Here is a 20,156-nt window from a genome sequence, read left to right as displayed (position 1 = left end):
GAAGGGGTGAAGTGAGGGACTAAGGAATAGAGGAGCGGGTGTAGAGTGAAGGGGTTAAGTGAGGGACTAAGGAATAGAGGGCGGGTGAAGGGGTGAAATGAGGGACTAATGAATAGAGGGGTGGGTGAAGGGGTGAAATGAGGGACTAAGGAATAGAGGGGCGGGTGTAGGGTGAAGGGGTTAAGTGAGGGACTAAGTAATAGAGGGGCGGGTGTAGGGTGAAGGGGGTAAGTGAGGGACTAAGGAATAAGGGGCGGGTGTAGGGTGAAGGAGTGAAATGAGGGACTAAGGAATAGAGGGGCGGGTATAGGGTGAAGGGGTGAAGTGTGGGACTAAGGAATAGAGGGGCTGGTGTAGGGTGAAGGGGTTAAGTGAGGAACTAAGGAATAGAGGGGCTGATGTAGGGTGAAGTGTGGGACTAAGGAATAGAGGGGCGGTGTAGGGTGAAGGGGTAAAATGAGGGACTAAGGAATAGAGGGGCTGATGTGGGTGAAGGGGTGAAGTGAGGGACTGAGGAATAGAGGGGTGGGTGTAGGGTGAAGGGGATAAGTGAAGGACTAAGGAATAGAGGGGTTGGTGTAGGGTGAAGGGGTGAAGTGTGGGACTGAGGAATAGAGGGGCAGGTGTAGGGTGAAGGGGGTAAGTGAGGGACTAAGGAATAGAGGGGCTGATGTAGGCTGAAGGGGTGAAGTGTGGGTAAGGACATAGAGAGACAGGTGTAGGGGTGAAGTGAGGGACTAAGGAATAGAGGGGTCGATGTAGGGTGAAGAGGTGGGGTGAGGTGAGGGACTATGGAATAGAGGGGCTGGTGTAGGGTGAAGGGGTGAAGTGTGAGGCTAAGGAATAGAGGAGCTGGTGTAGGGTGAAGGGGTAAAGTGTAAGGCTAAGGAATAGAGGGGCTGGTGCAGGGTAACGGGGAAATAGAGGGGCTGATGTAGAGTGAAGGGGTGACGTGAGGGGCTAAGGAATAGAGGGGCTGATGTAGGGTGAAGGGGTGAAGTGATTTCTAAGGAATAGAGGGCTGATGTAGGGTGAAGGGGTGAAGTGAGGGACTAGGGAATAGAGGGGCTGGTGTAGGGTGAAGGGGTGTAGGGTGGGGCTAAGGAATAGAGGGGCTGATGTAGGGTGAAGTGTGGGACTAAGGAATAGAGGGGCGGGTGAAGGGGTGAAATGAGGGACTAAGGAATAGAGGGGTGGGTGTAGGGTGAAGGGGTGAAGTGTGGGTCTAAGGAACAGAGGGCCTGTGTGAGGTAAATGGAGGGCATGTGGGAGTGACAGAGGAAAGAGGGGGATTGCGGGTTCCTCCTTTGCCACACTTTGGCTGCTGCTGACGCTTTATATGTATTTTCAACTGAAAGGTGAGTACCTTGGGCACTGAATGACTGAACTCCACTTCTCTGGACAGCAGCAACTACAATATAGAGATAACAATTTCAAATCTAGGAGCAGATGTCCTGAGATTTTCACCAAAGGGCAAATCCTCTTGTACGCAGGCTGTCCAATCTGCAAAGCACAAGGTACAAAATATTGTAGACGTCTTTACGCCTTGCAGCAGTGCGAGTCCAAACTCCATGCGAGTCCACACTCGACACGAGTCTACGGCCCATACTCCACATGGATCCATGGCCCACGCGGGTCTACGTTCCACACTCCACGCAGGTCCACACTGGTCTACGGTCCATGTGGGGCCACATTCTACACAGGTGCACAATCCACGCTGGTCCACACTCCACGCGGATCCACAGTCCATGCGGGGCCACATTCTACACGGGTGCACAATCCACGCGGATCCACACTCCACACGGGTCTGCGGTCCACACTCCACACAGGTCCACACTCCACGAGGGTCTATGGTCCACACTCCACGTGGGTCTACGGGCCATGTGGGGCCACATTCTACATGGGTGCACAATCCACGCGGGTCCACACTTCACTCGAGTCTACGGTCCACACTCCACGCAGGTCTACAGTCCACACTCCACGCAGGTGTACGGTCCACCCGGGTCTACGGTCCATGCGGGGCCACATTCTACACGGGTGCACAATCCACGCGGGTCCACACTTCACTCGGGTCTACGGTCCACACTCCACGCCGGTCTACGGTCCACACTCCACGCCAGTCCACATTCCATGCGGGGCCACGGTCCATGCGGGTCCACATTCTACACGGGTGCACAATCCACGCGGGTCCACACTTCACTCGGGTCTACGGTCCACACTCCACGCCGGTCTACGGTCCACACTCCACGCCAGTCCACATTCCATGCGGGGCCACGGTCCATGCGGGTCCACATTCTACACGGGTGCACAATCCACGCGGGTCCACACTTCACTCGGGTCTACGGTCCACACTCCACGCAGGTCTACGGTCCATACTCCACACGGGTCCACACTCCACACCGGTCCACACACCACGCGGGTCTACGGTCCACACTCCACAATGGTCAACACTCCACGCGGGTCTACGGTCCATACTCTACGCGGGTCCACACTCCACGCGGGTCTACGGTCCATACTCTACGGGGGTCCATACTCCACGCGGGTCCACGGCCCACACACTACGCGGGCCCACAATACTCGCGGGCCCACACTCCACGCTCCATGAGGGTCCACATTCTACACGGGTGCACAATCCATGCAAGTCCACACTGCACGTGGGTCCACGGTCCACACTTCACGCCGGTCCACGGTCCACACTTCACGCCGGTCCACACGACATGCGGGTCTACGGTCCATACTCTACGTGGGTCCATACTCCACGCAGGTCTACGGTCCACACTTCACGGTCCATGCGGGTCCACATTCTAAACAGGTCTGCAGGCCCACACTCCACGCGGGCCTACTGTCCACACTCCACACGGGACCACACTTCATGCGGGTCCACATTGTACACAGGTACACAATCCATGCGAGTCCACACTGCATGGGTGTCTATGGTCCACACTCCACGCAGGTCCACAGTCCACACTCCACACGGGTCTGCGGTCCGCACTCCACGCATGTCCACAGTCCACACTCCGCGCGGGTCCACAGTCAACACTTCATGCGGGTCCACAGTCCACACAAGTCCACACGGGTCTGCGGTCTACACTCCACGCAGGTCCATATGCCACAGGAGAGTCAGAGTGCCACCTCCGCCTGTCCAGGGCAGTGACAAAGCACCCCCTCTGTCTGAGGGTGGCTGCAGCACTGCAGAGCACTGACAGGCTGGTGGAAGCTTTGGCGTTGGAGGCCCTCCTCACAAGGGGCACTGGGGGCACGGAGATGTGCAGAAGGAGACCCTGGGAGGTGCATGAACTGGCCTATAGGTACGAGGGGTGGCTGCTCCTCACAATGGATACAGAGGACAGGCGGCAGGGCGCTTATTATAAAGGTAGAGAGGACAGGTGGCAGGGCCCTTATTAGAAAGGGACAGAGGACAGGAGGCAGGGCCCTTATTATGAAGGGACAGAGGACAGGAGGCAGGGCCCTTTTTAGGTCGAGCCTAGAGCAGCGCATGCGCTGCTTGCTCAACTTTTAGTAAGGGGGTTTTCAAAGTGCTACCAGAGGCTTTTGCTGGTCTCTAGCTTGCGTTCACGCGCGCAGCCGCCATCTGTCTTTTCTCCGTCACGGTAATTAAGTGCATCGCGATCACTTTCACTTTCGGCGCCCGCGCGGCCAATGCTTTTCGCGCGTGCTTGTTACATCTTCCACTTTGTTCTCAGTATCTATCAGTGCAGTTATTTTTTGACTGAGCCAAGGTGCTCTATAAAAATATTACTTTCTCTCTTCATCAACCCACTCATCTCCTGGACTTCTGTCACCACTTCTCCTGACAACTCTTGCCTGTGCTGCTTGTGAATATTTTCCTTTCCCTCCTCCTGCCTTCAGAAACCCTTTTGTCTTCCTCTCCACATCAGTCTTTCTCATGTCATAACTCCTCTTAAAACGCACCTGTGGCCTCTCATGATCTGCCCGCCTACTCCTTGTAAACAGCCGCTCGTTTGCGCCTCTTTCATGCATGCAATTAGGTGTGAAAGTTTCCATTAATGGACGGAGAGCACTTTGGGTAAAATGTTATTTACATGTGCAATGATAAAAGGCGCCCACCACACAATTTGCACTCTGATTTACTGTCTGAGCCCACTCACTTTATTCAGTTGGGCGAATTTTTCTCTTCTTTGTTGAAGACGTTGTTGTGTCCTGGAGGCCGACGGCGACATGGATAGAAGGTGGGTACACAGTTGTTCGCGTTTTTGGGCACATTGCCACCTAGAGTTATTTAGCCAAACCGGATTTTTTGACCTCCAGCAGTACACTGCGGGTTACTGAGTATATTTTCTTAAAATCTCTGCACACTGATTTGGTGCATTGGTGCTTTATCAGTATTTATTCAATTGTAGCCTGGTGCCAGAAAATGCCACTTCACAGCACTACTCTTAGGTCATCGGACTGAGTGCAGGTGGAAATAGTGTCTTCACCAATGTTTGGTCGGAGCACGTCTCAGTGTTGGCAGATGCAGGGGCACTGTGGAGGGTGGTCTATCTGCTTGGTCCGCATTAGATAGAAGCCTTCTATTGATGTGCATGCTGCCAATGCGGTGGGTTTTAGGATGACACTTGTTTTTTGAGGGGTTTGGTCATGTTTCAAGAGCTAATTCTGTGGTTGGCACAATCAGTGCTGCAGGCCCACTAGTAGCATTTAATATACAGGCCCTAGGCACATGTAGTGCACTAAACATAGGGAAGTATAAGTAAATTAAATGTGCCAATGGTGGGTATATCAATCAAACCATGTTTAAGGGGGGAAGCCCATTCACTTTAACACTGGTTAGCAGTGGTAAAGTGCCAAGAGTCCTAAGCTAACAAAACAAATCAGCAAAAATGGGAGGCAATCAGGTAAAATGTCTGGGAGAAGACCACCCTAAGGATGCCAGGTTTAGAATTGGCCACTCACAGCTAAAGGTGGGTAGAGCTACTGAACCTCCTGGGATTTCTCATCACTAATGCTGAAGAACCTGGAAAGAACATCAGCATTGGTGTGATCAACTCCAGGTCTGAGTTCCACTGTAAAGTCCATTCCCTGTAGGGAAATGGACCACCTCAACAATTTTGGATTCACACCCCTCATTTTAATTAGCCAACTGGGGGCCTGTGGTCTGTCTGAATCATGAAATGAAAACCAAACCCGTATGGTTTCAACTTCTTCAGGCACTGGGAAAATTCTTGAATTCAAAGATTGTCCAGAAGTGGGCAATAACACGTTTCCATCGAACATTTTAAAGATACACTGGCAGGAAGCTCTGTATTTTGCCATCGAGTAGCCTGGTTTTGATTGTACCAGCTCACCAGCTATGACATCATCGCAACTTGCAACCTATCGCACTAACAAGCACCAAATGGGTCACAAAGCAAACACGGCTGAACCCGGAACATCTCTGAGAGAAGTTTGTCTTGTCAGATAAAACTCTGCTTGCCTTGTTGTGGGCATGGTTAACATAGAACAGCAAACTAAATCCATGGACAATCTGAAAAGGGAAGCCCGTGTTAGAATTTTGGGCACACTCCAGTGCTCAAAGAGGATTCTCTTACTACAGTGGTAAATTGTTTTGCAATCTGTTGGAGCTCCAGAGTGAAGGAATCAGCCAGGGGTGTGTAAAGATTACAAGCTGCCGTCAATCCAAAGGGAAGTGACCTTCAAAATTTGGGGTACCATGATGCTCTTCCTGTCATCAGCAGGCATCCACCACGTTGGACGCCAATTCACCAAAATGCCAGAGGTAGCGGAAGGTACTTCACATGGCCCTTGACCTCCACTTTCACTCACACATACATATGCTTGTCATACACTCACATTCACACACACTCTGCCTACACATGCACACACATACACACACTGTCTTACATAAACACACTCAAACGGCAAGCACGCACACAACATACATACATTTAAAAGCATTTTTTTTACTTACCTCAGCTGCCAGGGAAAGTCATATTCCCGCTATTTGCAAATAATGTAATGTTATTCACTACTAATATAATAAGAAATTGACAAGAAAAACGAGGTGAGTGAAGCCCCCACTCACATCCATAAGGACGAGCTGCTTCTGTCCTGCCACTGATTTTGCCACTGCTGACGCTAGGGGTCGCACAGACAGTGCAAGGGGTCACAAGGGGAATGGTAAGGGCGCAGTAGCGACCCCCAATGGCCCCTAAAGGACGTCCATGTCGAGCACTGGGTGCTGCAGGTGGCTCGATTGGTTGTTGCCGTGGCTCATCTTCCAACAGTCATCACAGAATTGACCGGAGTTCGTGTCGGAGGCGTTGCATTGAACAACCACCACATTATAAACAAGCATTGGCATAGCCAATAGGTCTCGCCTTTGGGACCTTATAAGTGTTTAGCCATGCAACAATTAATGTTGTTGCAATAAGGATATTGTGCTGCATAACTAAATACTTATAAGGTCCCAAAGGCAAGACTTATTGGCTCTCTACCTCTCTCTCTCTACCTCTCTCTCTTTACCTCTCCCTCTCTACATCTCTCTACCGCTCTCTCTCTAGCTCTCTCTCTCTATCTCTCTCTCTACCTCTCTACACCCCTCTCTCTACCCACCTTTCACTCTCTCTACACACCTCTCTCTCTCTCTGTCTCTATACACACCTCTCTCCCTCTCTATACACACCTCTCTCTCTCTACCTCTTAGTGGCAGCCGGAGACTGATAGCACTGCTTGTCCTTTAAAAAAACAAGCATTGGCATAGCCAATAGGTCTCACCTTTGGGACCTTATAAGTGTTTAACCATGCAACAGTTAATGTTGTTGCACCAAGGATATTGTGCTACATAACTAAATACTTATAAGGTCCCAAAAGCGAGACCTATTGGCTATGCCAATGCTTGTTATAAAAGCACTAAGGGCAGAAGTCAGGGCCCTTATTATGAAGGGACAGAGGACAGGAGGCAGGGCCCTTCTTAAATGTACAGGGACAGGAGGCAGGGCCCTTCTTATAAAGGGGCAGAGGACAGGAGGCAGGGCCCTTCTTATAAAAGCGCAAAGGACAGGTGGCAGGGCCCTTCTTATAATAGGGACAGACAACAGGAGGCAGGGCCCTTCTTATAAAGGGACAGAGGACAGGAGGCAGGGCCTTTATTATGAAGGGACAGAGGACATGAGGCAGGGCCCTTTTTATTAAGGAATAGAGGACAGGAGGCAGGGCCCTTCATATAAAGGGACAGACGACAGGAGACAGGGCCCTTTTTATTAAGTTATAGAGGACAGGAGGCAGGGCCCTTTTTATTAAGGTATAGACAACAGGAGACAGGGCCCTTCTTATAAAGGGACAGAGGACAGGAGGCAGGACCCTTTTTATAAAAGCACAAAGGACAGGAGGCAGGGCCCTTCTTATAAAGGGACAGAGGACAGGAGGCAGGGCCCTTCTTATAAAGGGACAGAGGACAGGAGGCAGGGCCCTTCTTATAAAGGGACAGAGGACAGGAGGCAGGGCCCTTCTTATAAAGGGACAGACGACAGGAGGCAGGGCCCTTTTTATTAAGGTATAGAGGTCAGGAGGCAGGGCCCTTATTATGAAGGGACAGAGGACAGGAGGCAGGGCCCTTCTTATAAAGGGACAGACGACAGGAGGCAGGGCCCTTTTTATTAAGGTATAGACAACAGGAGACAGGGCCCTTCTTATAAAGGGACAGAGGACAGGAGGCAGGACCCTTTTTATAAAAGCACAAAGGACAGGAGGCAGGGCCCTTCTTATAAAGGGACAGAGGACAGGAGGCAGGGCCCTTCTTATAAAGGGACAGAGGACAGGAGGCAGGGCCCTTCTTATAAAGGGACAGACGACAGGAGGCAGGGCCCTTTTTATTAAGGTATAGAGGACAGGAGGCAGGGCCCTTCTTATAAAGGGACAGACGACAGGAGGCAGGGCCCTTTTGTATTAAGGTATAGAGGACAGGAGGCAGGGCCCTTTTGTATTAAGGTATAGAGGACAGGAGGCAGGGCCCTTCTTATAAAGGGACAGAGGACATGAGGCAGGACCCTTCTTATGAAGGGACAGAGGACAGGAGGCAGGGCCCTTCTTATAAAGGGACAGAGGACAGGAGGCAGGGCCCTTATTATAAAGGGACAGGGACAAGGGTGCCAGAAGGCCAAGCCCAACCCTTGTGGGAGGGTAGGCAGGGGCAGCTTCCAGCAGTATAGAGTGCTGGCCTTTCCATTGAAAGGCCCTGGGAATAGCCGCCCACCTTCCATACATCTCTATAATACAATCTGCAAACAGATTAGGCAGTCAGCGGCACACAGGGAGAGTTTGCACAGAGCTGGGGCCTAGTGGGACCCCACCCAGTGTGCGGAGGGCCTTGTCAAGGAGGCATTCCCGGGGAGGGGGGTGGCTGAGGGTCACACATGGTGGCAGCCTGCAGCTCAATTTATAAAGTGCTTACCTCCTGGAAGGAGTCCCTGTGTACACTTGTTACAGACACAGGATGATGCACATGTCTGTGTAAAGGAGGAAGACAGCTGCGGACACATGTATGCACACCTGGACATGTGCACATCTGTCTTACGGTGCATCCTACCCGTGCCTGTACACAAACGTTTGCAGCGTGTCCGGTTAGGAGCCATTATAGAAGGTGAGTGTGTGCATGTACATCTGCATCTTCACGAGCTCGAACATGTGCTAGTCACCGTCACCCCATCGTGATCCAATGCCTACATGACATCGGAATCCAAGGACATTCACTGATGGATCTGGAAGGACCCAGTCAGTCAGCCTGGCACCGCACACCTCGGACGCCCACGACCTCATCCGTGGGGTTCCGCAGGGATCCTTCCTGAGCCCGACCCTCTTCAACGCATACATGAGCCCTCTAGCCAGCATCGTCCCCTTTCAGGATATCAACGTCCTCTCTTACACTGACGACACGCCACTCATTCTCCCCCTCATGGACAAGACGCTCAGCACCCAGATCGAGTTCAGCGCCTGCAGCACTGAGATCACCGAGCACACCAAATGTCTGAAGCTGAACACCAGGAACACCAGAATCGTGATCTTCTGGAAGAGCACATCACCGTGGGCCTCCACCTCGTGGCCAACAGAGCTAGGACCGACAGCCACCGCCACTACTCTTGCCAAGAACCTCGGGATCATCATCACAGCAAATTCAACATAACCCCTGCAAGACAAGGCCATCACCGCCTCTTGCTTCCGCCCCCCCCCCAAAGATGTGGAGGAAGATTCGCAATCAGCACCAGAAAAACCATCACGCACGTCCTGGCCACAGGCAGCGAGACTATAGGAACACCCTCGATGCCGGGATCAACAAAAAGAGTCGCCAGAAGGCTGCAGACTGCACTCACCTCACAGGAGGGCAGCGAGCCACACTCCCAGTGCAGGATAAAAGGCTGTCCTATTGTTAAAATCAGCATTTTATCAGTACTCCAAGTAGATTGATTGGGTATGCAGCTCCTTAATAGAAGTCAGAGAAAGAATATGTGGTCGGTTAGGTTTCTAGGGGAGCAGACGGAGGGTCTGCTCCTTTAGGAACTTGGGCCCTCACACACCCAGCTGGGTGTCATGCTTCATGATTGGGCCTGCTCCGCATCGGGCCGGCACTGCAATGCCCGTCGGGCACTCGTAAAAGGGCTCTTTATCAGAGATCTTTTATTCCAAAGCCGTTTTATTATTTATTTAAAAGATTTATAAAGCGAGCTGCTACCCAACAGGGCTTCCCGGCGCTGAAAGCGGAAACAGACGAGAGTGGAGCTCAGTTGGCCTTAGGCCTGACTAAACAGAAAAGTCTTTAGCTTTTTTGGGAATTTTGTGAAGTGTAGACGAGTGTTGTAAGGTGTAGGTGCGTAGGGACGGTGTTGTTAAAATAGACCAAGTAGTTCTCTAAAGCAAGTTCTAATAAGTGAGGCTACTTGTCTTGTTGAACCAGTGGTGGCGCACCGTGGAGACGCTGATCTCTGGTAGCCCTAAGAAGTTACAGATCAGCATGTCTCTTGTGTAGTCCGTCAAGAAATGATCGGGAGCTGGCAGGAAGTGGGGAGGTCCTTCGGCGCAACCGTCCCTATGGCACAGACGCTAAATGAGCGTTCTCTCGGCCTTTACTTGAGGAGCCCTGGGAGCCACCCTACTTGTGTCGGCATTTTATACGGTACACCATATTTAGGTTTTATTTGTGATTGGATTAACCCTGATACTAACCTGTATTTAAACCGCTGAGTAGATGATACCATTTTCTTCGGTCCTGAGGAATTGCCATTTGATCTGCGCTCACCAGGAGGCGGTGCCCCCCTCTGAGCTACCTGCGCTCGCCAAGAAGAGGTGCCCCCCTCTAAGCTCCCTGCGCTCGCCAGGATGAGGTGCTCCCCCTCTGAGCTCCCTGCGCTCGCCAGGAAGAAGTGCCTCCCTCTGAGCTTCCTAAACTCGCCAGGAGGCGGTGCTTCCCTTCTGAGCTCCCTGCGCTCGCTAGGAAGAGGAGCCCCCCTATGAGCTCCCTGCGCTCACCAGGATGAGGTGCTCCTAATCTGAGCTCCCTGCGCTTGCCAGGATGAGGTGCTCCTAATCTGAGCTCCCTTCGCTCGCCAGGAGGAGGTGCTCCCCCTCTGACCTCCCTGCGCTTGCCAGGAGGAGGTGCTCCTAATCTGAGCTCCCTACGCTCGCCAGGAGGAGGTGCTCCCCTTCTGAGCTCCCTGCGCTCGCCAGGTGGAGGTGCTTCTAATCTGAGCTCCCTGTGCTCTCCAGGAGGAGGCGCTCCTAATCTGAGCTCCCTGCACTCACCAGGAGGAGGTGCTCCCCTCTGAGCTCCCTGCGCTCACCAGGAGGAGGTGCTCCTAATCTGAGCTCCCTGCACTCCCCAGCAGGAGGTGCTCCTAATCTGAGCTCCCTGCGCTCGCCAGGAGGAGGTGCTTCCCCTCTGAGCTCCCTATGCTCGCCAGGAGGAGGTGCTCCCCTCCGAGCACCCTGCTCGCACCAGGAGGAGGTGCTCCACATTTGAGATTCCTTTGCTCGCCAGGAGGAGGTGCTCCCCTCTGAGCTCCCTACGCTCACCAGGAGGAGGTCTCCCCTCTGAGCTCCCTGCGCTCGCCAGGAGGAGTGCTCCCCTCTGAGCTCCCAGCACTCGCCAGGAAGAGCTGCTCCCCCTCTGAGCTCCCTGCACTCGCCAGGAGAAGGTGCTTCCCTTCTGAGCTCCCTGCGCTCGCTAGGAAGAGGTGTCCCCCTCTGAGCTCCCGGCGCTCACCAGAATGAGGTGCTCCTAATCTGATCTCTCTTCGCTCGCCAAGAGGAGGTGCTTCCCCTCTGAGCTCCCTGCGCTTGCCAGGAGGAGGTGCTCCTAATCTGAGCTCCCTGTGCTCCCCAGGAGGAGGTGCTCCTAATCTGAGCTCCCTACGCTCGCCAGGAGGAGGTGCTTCCCCTCTGAACTCCCTGCGATCGCCAGGAGGAGGTGCTCCTAATCAGAGTTCCCTGCGCTCCCCAGCAGGAGGTGCTCCTAATCTGAGCTCCCTGCGCTCGCCAGGAGGAGGTGCTACCCCTCTGAGCTCCCTACGCTCGCTAGGAGGAAGTGCTCCCCTCCGAGATCCTTGCGCGCACCAGGAGGAGGTGCTCCACCTTAGAGCTCCCTACGCTCACCAGGTGGAGGTCTCCCCTCTGAGCTCCCTGCGCTCGCCTGGAGGAGTGCTCCCCTCTGAGCTCCCTGCACTCGCCAGGAAGAGGTGCTCTCCCTCTGAGCTCCCTGCACTCGCCAGGAGGAGGTGCTTCCCCTCTGAGCTCCCTAAGCTCGCAAGGAGGAGGTGCTCCCCTCTGAGCTCCCTGCGCTCACCAGGAGGAGGTGCTTCCCCTCTGAGCTCCCTGCGCTCGCCAGGAGGAGGTGCTTCCCCTCTGAGCTCCCTGCACTCGCCAGGAGGAGGTGCTCCCCCCTGAGCTCTCTGCGCTCGCCAGGAGGAGGTGCTCCCCCTCTGAGCTCCCTACGCTCACCAGGAGGAGGTGCTCCCCTCTGAGCTCCCTGCGCTCACCAGGAGGAGGTGCTCCTAATCTGAGCTCCCTGCACTCCCCAGCAGGAGGTGCTCCTAATCTGAGCTCCCTGCGCTCGCCAGGAGGAGGTGCTTCCCCTCTGAGCTCCCTATGCTGGCCAGGAGGAGGTGCTCCCCTCCGAGCACCCTGCTCGCACCAGGAGGAGGTGCTCCACATTTGAGATTCATTTGCTCGCCAGGAGGAGGTGCTCCCCTCTGAGCTCCCTACGCTCACCAGTAGGAGGTCTCCCCCTCTGAGCTCCCTGCACTCGCCAGGAGAAGGTGCTTCCCTTCTGAGCTCCCTGCGCTCACTAGGAAGAGGTGCCCCCCTCTGAGCTCCCGGCGCTAACCAGGATGAGGTGCTCCTAATCTGATCTCTCTTCGCTTGCCAGGAGGAAGTGCTCCCCCTCTGAGCTCCCTGCGCTTGCCAGGAGGAGGTGCTCCTAATCTGAGCTCCCTGTGCTCCCCAGGAGGAGGTGCTCCTAATCTGAGCTCCCTACGCTCGCCAGGAGGAGGTGCTCCCCCTCTGAACTCCCTGCGATCGCCAGGAGGAGGTGCTCCTAATCTGAGCTCCCTGCGCTCCCCAGCAGGAGGTGCTCCTAATCTGAGCTCCCTGCGCTCGCCAGGAGGAGGTGCTACCCCTCTGAGCTCCCTACGCTCGCTAGGAGGAAGTGCTCCCCTCCGAGATCCTTGCGCGCACCAGGAGAAGGTGCTCCACCTTTGAGCTTCCTTTGCTCACCAGGAGGAGGTCTCCCCTCTGAGCTCCCTGCGCTCGCCTGGAGGAGTGCTCCCCTCTGAGCTCCCTAAGCTCGCAAGGAGGAGGTGCTCCCCTCTGAGCTCCCTGCGCTCACCAGGAGGAGGTGCTTCCCCTCTGAGCTCCCTGCGCTCGCCAGGAGGAGGTGCTTCCCCTCTGAGCTCCCTGCACTCGCCAGGAGGAGGTGCTCCCCCCTGAGCTCCCTGCGCTCGCCAGGAGGAGGTGCTCCCCCTCCGAGCTCCCTGCGCTCGCCAGGAGGAGCTGCTTCCCCTCTGAGCTCCCTAAGCTTGCCGGGAGGAGCTGCTTCCCCTCTGAGCTCCCTGCGCTCGCCAGGAGGAGGTGCTTCCCTTCTGAGCTCCCTGCGCTTGCTAGGAAGAGGTGCCCCCCTCTGAGCACCCTGCGCTCGCCAGGATGAGGTGCTCTTAATCTGAGCTCCCTGCGCTTTCCAGGATGAGGTGCTCCCCCCTCTGAGCTCCCTGCGCTCGCCAGGAGGAGGTGCTTCCCCTCTGAGCTCCCTGCGCTCGCCAGGTGGAGGTGCTTCCCTTCTGAGCTCCCTGCGCTCGCTAGGAAGAGGTGCCCCCCTATGAGCTCCCTGCGCACGCCAGGATGAGGTGCTCCTAATCTGAGCTCCCTGCGCTTTCCAGGATGAGGTGCTCCTAATCTGAGCTCCCTTCGCTTGCCAGGAGGAGGTGCTCCCCCTCTGAGCTCCCTGCGCTTGCCAGGAGGAGGTGCTCCTAATCTGAGCTCCCTGCGCTCTCCAGGAGGTGGTGCTCCTAATCTGAGCTCCCTACGCTCGCCAGGAGGAGGTGCTCCCCTTCTGAGCTCCCTGCGCTCGCCAGGAGGAGGTGCTCCTAATCTGAGCTCCCTGTGATCTCCAGGAGGAGGTGCTCCCCTCTGAGCTCCCTGCGCTCACCAAGAAGAGGAGCCCCCCCTCTGAGCTCACTGCGCTCGCCAAGAAGAAGTGCCCCCCTCTGATCTCCCTGCGCTCACCAGGAGGAGGTGCTCCCCCCTGATCTCCCTGCGCTCACCAGGAGGAGGGGCTCCCCTCCGAGCTCCCTGCGCTCACCAGGAAGAGGTGCTCCCCTCTGAGCTCCCTGCGCTCACCAGGAAGAGGTGCCCCTCTCTGAGCTCCCTGCGCTCGCCAGAAGGAGGTGCTCCCCCTCTAAGATCCCTGTGCTCGCCAGAAGGAGGTGCTCCTAATCCGGGCTCCCTGTGCTCCCCAGGAGGAGGTGCTCCTAATCTGAGCTCCCTACGCTCGCCAGGAGGAGGTGCTCCCCCTCTGAGCTCCCTGCGCTCGCCAGGAGGAGGTGCTCCTAATCTGAGCTCCCTACGCTCGTCAGGAGGAGGTGCTCCCCCTCTGAGCTCCGTGCGCTCGCCAGGAGGAGGTGCTCCTAATCTGAGCTCCCTGTGCTCTCCAGAAGGAGGTGCTCCCCTCTGAGCTCCCTGCGCTCACCAAGAAGAGGTGCCCCCTCCGAGCTCCCTGCGCTCGCCAAGAAGAAGTTCCCCCCTCTGATCTCCCTGCACTCACCAGGAGGAGGTGCTCCCCTCTGAGCTCCCTGCGCTCACCAGGAGGAGGTGCTCCCCTCTGAGCTCCCTGCGCTCACCAAGAAGTGGTGCCCCCCTCTGAGCTCCCTGCGATCGCCAGAAGGAGGTGCTCCCCTCTGAGCTCCCTGCGCCTACCAGGAGGAGGTGCTCCCCTCCGAGCTCCCTGCGCTCACCAGGAAGAGGTGATCCCCTCTGAGCTCCCTGCGCTCACCAGGAGGAGGTGCTCCCCTCTGAGCTCCCTGCGCTCACCAAGAAGAGGTGCCCCCCTCTGAGCTCCCTGCGATCGCCAGAAGGAGGTGCTCCCCTCTGAGCTCCCTGCGCCTACCAGGAGGAGGTGCTCCCCCCCTGAGCTCCCTGCGCTCACCAGGAGGAGGTGCTCCCCTCCGAGCTCCCTGCACTCACCAGGAAGAGGTGCTCCCCTCTGAGCTCCCTGCGCTCACCAGGAGGAGGTGCTCCCCCCTGTGCTCCCTGCGCTCACCAGGAGGAGGTGCTCCCCCCTGAGCTCCCTGCGCTCACCAGGAAGAGGTGCTCCACCTTTGAGCTTCCTTTGCTCACCAGGAAGAGGTGCTCCACCTTTGAGCTTCCTTTGCTCGCCAAGAAGAAGTGCCCCCTCTGATCTCCCTGCGCTCACCAGGTGGAGGTGTTCCCCCCTGAGCTCCCTGCGCTCACCAGGAGGAGATGCTCCCCTCCGAGCTCCCTGCGCTGACCAGGAATAGGTGCTCCCCTTTGAGCTCCCTGCGCTCACCAGGAAGAGGTGCTCCCCTCTAAGCTCCCTGCGCTCACCAGGAGGAGGTGCTCCCCTCCGAGCTCCCTGCGCTCACCAGGAGGAGGTGCTCCCCCCTGAGCTCCCTGCGCTCACCAGGAAGAGGTGCTCCACCTTTGAGCTTCCTTTGCTCACCAGGAAGAGGTGCTCCACCTTTGAGCTTCCTTTGGTCGCCAAGAAGAAGTGCCCCCCTCTGATCTCCCTGCGCTCACCAGGAGGAGGTGCTCCCCTCCGAGCTCACTGCGCTCACCAGGAAGAGGTGCTCCCCTCTGAGCTCCCTGCGCTCACCAGGAGGAGGCGCTCCCCTCTGAGCTCCCTGCGCTCACCAGGAGGAGGTGCTCCCCTCCGAGCTCCCTGCGCTCACCAGGAAGAGGTGCTCCCCTCTGAGCTCCCTGCGCTCACCAGGAGGAGGTGCTCCCCCCTGAGCTCCCTGCGCTCACCAGGAAGAGGTGCTCCCCTCTGAGCTCCCTGCGCTCACCAGGAAGAGGTGCCCCCTCTGAGCTCCCTGGGCTCGCCAGAAGGAGGTGCTCCCCCTCTAAGCTCCCTGGGCTCGCCAGAAGGAGGTGCTCCTAATCTGAGCTCCCTGCGGTCGCCAGGAGGAGGTGCCCCCCTCTGAGCTCCCTGCGTTCGCCAGAAGGAGGTGCTCCTAATCTGAGCTCCCTGCGCTCACCAGGAAGAGGTGCCCCCTCTGAGCTCCCTGCGCTCGCCAGGAGGAGTTGCTCCTAATCTGAGCTCCCTACGCTCGCCAGGTGGAGGTGCTCCCCTTCTGAGCTCCCTGCGCTCACCAGGAGGAGGTGCCCCCTCTGAGCTCCCTGCGCTCGCCAGGAGGAGGTGCCCCCTCTGAGCTCCCTGCGCTCGCCAGAAGGAGGTGCTCCTAATCTGAGCTCCCTGCGCTCGCCAGGAGGAGTTGCTCCTAATCTGAGCTCCCTACGCTCGCCAGGTGGAGGTGCTCCCCTTCTGAGCTCCCTGCGCTCACCAGGAGGAGGTGCTCAGCAGAAGGCTCTCTCTCTCTGAGATCCCCACCAGGGGTACAGCAGTCAATCCTTGCATTCAGTGAGTATGAAGTCCCAATGGCTTCCTTGTGAGAGGTCCCTCGCATGCTGTGGAGGTACATACCACACACTAAGGCCACTTACCTCTGCACGTTCTCCTCTGCTGCCTGTGCTGCTGACTCGGCCTGCTGCAGCCTCGTGTGAAGGGTGGCACTTTCGCAGAGCACCTGCTGGGCCTGCGCTGCTAGCGCCTCGTTCTGCTTCTGGGTGATTAGCACCACCTGCTCACGGTTCTTCAGGGCTTCCTCGTAGGTGTGAATGGCGACCTGGAACTGTTCCTTCAGAATCACCTCCTGCGACAATGACTGGTGCAAACTGTGAGAGAGAGAAGGGGGTTCAAAAGAGAGAACGGTACTGATGGTGCTTCCTGTCACAGAACCCAATCATAAAAGAAACAGTCCCTAGAACTTTGAAACCCAGTGCAGAGTAAGAAAGCCCAATCCTGGGAGACACAGCCAGTCCCCAGAGTGATAGAACCCAGTAAAGAGTAAGAGAACCCAATCCTAAGAGAGACAGCCAATGCCTAGTGTTGGAGGGAGGACCACCGGGGAGTCGGGGAGACTACTCCGGGGCACCTTCCTACCGCAAAGTTACAGCAGAGCGCCGCCGAGAAGCCTCCTGGGAGAGGTCCTTCTCCTGTGATCGTACTAGGCCCAGTAACACCACTACACAGGACTCCGTATCAGTTGCTTATCTTGGTACTTTATCAAGGGTAGCACATTCAATATTTACAGGGGGATCGAGTGATCCAGAAGAGTCTCAATGTCTTTGAGGGGGTAGGGTAGCGGGACAGTCTTAGTACCAGCCTGGTACGGGGAGGTTCTGCGCCAGACCTTGCGGGCTGGTCTCAAAGCAGCTCGGCCGTGGGGAGCCGCGACGGTGTCTGCAGGGCTCGGGTGGTAGTTCCGCTTGGGTCGAGCCGCGACACAGTCAGCAGGGCTCCGGTGGTAGGTCCGCTTCGGTCGAGCCACGACGAGGTCAGCTGGGCTCTGATGGTAAGTTCAACAAGGTCGGGCCGCGACAGCGTCAGCAGGGCCCCAAAGGTTCGTGAAGGTCTTTTAAGCACGATGGAGCCGCGACGTCGTCAGCAGGGCTCAGAGTGTGGTTTCAGGATGAGTCTTTCTCCATAGGGTCAGCCGCGATCCGATCAGCAGGGCTCTTGACTCCGGGATACAACTTGTCTTGTTGCCGGGTCGCCCCAGATATAGGTCTGGGGGCCCTTTGATGTCCGGGCCCTTGCGCCCGGGGGGGCGGAGAGGCCGGGTAGGAAGCGGCCAGACGCCCAGCAGGAGAGGCGCCAGGCCCCAGAGAGCTGTGGGGCGATCGCACCAAGGTGTGGAAGGACGGTTGGGGGTCCCATCGATACTGCCCTCCGCCGGGAGTGGGAAGGGCTCACGTGGTATCCCCCGGGCCAGGGGTTGGCGCCTCGATGTCGGGCCTCGCTGGGACCGAGGCCGGGTGGAGCGGGGTCACGTAGGTGGTTACGTAGAGTCACGTATAATCCAAAATGGAGGAGCCCCGAGGTGCATGGGACCTCGTGCGGCTTAGCGAGGGGGAACAGGACCACGCCACGAGGCCGGCTCCAACACCTAGAGTGACAGAACCCAGTAAAGAGTAAGAGAACCCAATCCTTCCTAGCAGACACAGCCAATGCCTAGAGTGACAGAACCCAGTAGAGAGTAAGAGAACCCAATACTTCCTAGCAGACACAGCCAATGCCTAGAGTGTCAGAACCCAGTAGAGAGTAAGAGAACCCAATACTTCCTAGCAGACACAGCCAATGCCTAGAGTGTCAGAACCCAGTAGAGAGTAAGAGAACCCAATACTTCCTAGCAGACACAGCCAATGCCTAGAGTGACTGATCCCAGTGCACAGTAAGAGAACCCAATCCTTCCTAGCAGACACAGCCAATGCCTAGAGTGACTGCCCCCAGTGCACAGTAAGAGAACCCAATCCTTCCTAGCAGACACAGCCAATGCCTAGAGTGACTGACCCCAGTGCACAGTAAGAGAACCCAATCCTTCCGAGCAGACACACCAATGCCTAGAGTGACTGACCCCAGTGCACAGTAAGAGAACCCAATCCTTCCTAGCAGACACAGCCAATGCCGAGAGTGACAGAACCCAGTAAAGAGTAAGAGAACCCAATCCTAAGAGAGACAGCCAATGCCTAGAGTGACAGAACCCAGTAGAGAGTAAGAGAACCCAATCCTTCCTAGCAGACACAGCCAATGCCTAGAGTGACAGAACCCAGTAGAGAGTAAGAGAACCCAATCCTTCCTAGCAGACACAGCCAATGCCTAGAGTGACAGAACCCAGTAGAGAGTAAGAGAACCCAATCCTTCCTAGCAGACACAGCCAATGCCTAGAGTGACTGCCCCCAGTGCACAGTAAGAGAACCCAATCCTTCCTAGCAGACACAGCCAATGCCTAGAGTGACTGACCCCAGTGCACAGTAAGAGAACCCAATCATTCCTAGCAGACACAGCCAATGCCTAGAGTGACTGACCCCAGTGCACAGTAAGAGAACCCAATCCTTCCTAGCAGACAAAGCCAATGCCTAGAGTGACTTACCCCAGTGCACAGTAAGAGAACCCAATCCTTCCTAGCAGACACAGCCAATGCCTAGAGTGACTTACCCCAGTGCACAGTAAGAGAACCCAATCCTTCCTAGCAGACACAGCCAATGCCTAGAGTGACTTACCCCAGTGCACAGTAAGAGAACCCAATCCTTCCTAGCAGACACACCCAATCTGCAGAGTGAAAGAACCTAGTAAAGATAACCCAATCCTAGTAGAGAAGGCCCAACCCTGAAGTGAGAGAACCCAGTGCAGAGTACGAGAACCTAATCCTATGTGAGACAGCCACTTCCTGGAGTGACAGAACCCAGTACGGAGTAAGAGAACCCAATCCTTCCTAGCAGACACAGCCAATGCCTAGAGTGACTGACCCCAGTGCACAGTAAGAGAACCCAATCCTTCCTAGCAGACACAGCCAATGCCTAGAGTGACTGACCCCAGTGCACAGTAAGAGAACCCAATCCTTCCGAGCAGACACACCAATGCCTAGAGTGACTGACCCCAGTGCACAGTAAGAGAACCCAATCCTTCCTAGCAGACACAGCCAATGCCTAGAGTGACTGACCCCAGTGCACAGTAAGAGAACCCAATCCTTCCTAGCAGACACAGCCTATGCCTAGAGTAAGAGAGCCTGTGAGACCGGCCTCGTGGCGTGGGCCCTCCCGACCAGCAAGTTACCCTACAACCACGCCGCACCTCGTGGACACGGCCTTCCGGCTCCCGTGGGCCAACATCCCGAGGGCCGACCAGATCCCCAACACGCATGCCCGGCCGAGGGAGAGAGGAACCCCCCAAGCCAGACCGAGAGGCGCCGACCCGGTCACACCTCTGGTCTCTTCCCCGAGGGAGGTTTCGATCGACCACCAGGCCCCCGGTGAGCGGGCGCCTAGCCTGCTGGGCGTCTGGAGTCCCTCCCAGACCCACCTGAACAGATCAAGGGGCCGAGCGACAGGAAACCCGATCACACCGCCCCCCAGGCACCAGACCCCTCTCCGCGAGTACTCCGGACTTCAAAGAGGAGGGGGAGTATAACAAGGGGTGCTGACGGGACGGGGGCAGAGAAGACCTGGACTGACGAGAGCCTGCTGACTTGGTCGCGGCTCGATCGCTCCCCGAACAGAAGAACGCTACCCGAACTCTGAACCATCTGAGCCCTGCGGACGCTGTCGCGGCTCCCCGAACTCTGAACCATCTGAGCCCTGCTGACGCTGTCGCGGCTCCCCGAACTTTGAACCATCTGAGCCCTGCTGACGCCGTCGCGGCTCCCCGAACTCTGAACCATCTGAGCCCTGCTGACACCGTCGCGGCTCCCCGAACTACGAACCTCCGGTGCCTGCTGAGTGACTCGCGGCCCGCTCCTCCAAGAGAATCGGCAGAGATTGCCGAGAGAAGCAACATCCCCTCAGCTCGAGGATTGAGAGCTGTGCGCCGGATACCTCGCAGAGACACTGATTCAAAGACT

At 56.5% G+C, this 20,156-nt stretch overlaps 1 protein-coding gene across 1 annotated transcript in view; it reads right to left on the bottom strand.

The window, feature by feature from the left end:
* MIPOL1 (mirror-image polydactyly 1) overlaps window positions 1–20,156 on the bottom strand; it is a 1,493,682-nt gene that overhangs the window by 82,031 nt on the left and 1,391,495 nt on the right. Inside the window, exon 15 of the mRNA XM_085627930.1 lies at window positions 16,201–16,431. Within this exon, the coding sequence (XP_085484056.1) occupies window positions 16,201–16,431 (231 nt within the window). The remainder of the gene's footprint in view (window positions 1–16,200; window positions 16,432–20,156) is intronic.

This window comes from Triturus cristatus, chromosome 9, assembly GCF_964204655.1.
Source record: "Triturus cristatus chromosome 9, aTriCri1.1, whole genome shotgun sequence".
NCBI lineage: Eukaryota > Metazoa > Chordata > Amphibia > Caudata > Salamandridae > Triturus > Triturus cristatus.
Note: the sequence above shows the minus strand (reverse complement) of the source record. Positions and strands in the feature narration are given on the sequence as shown.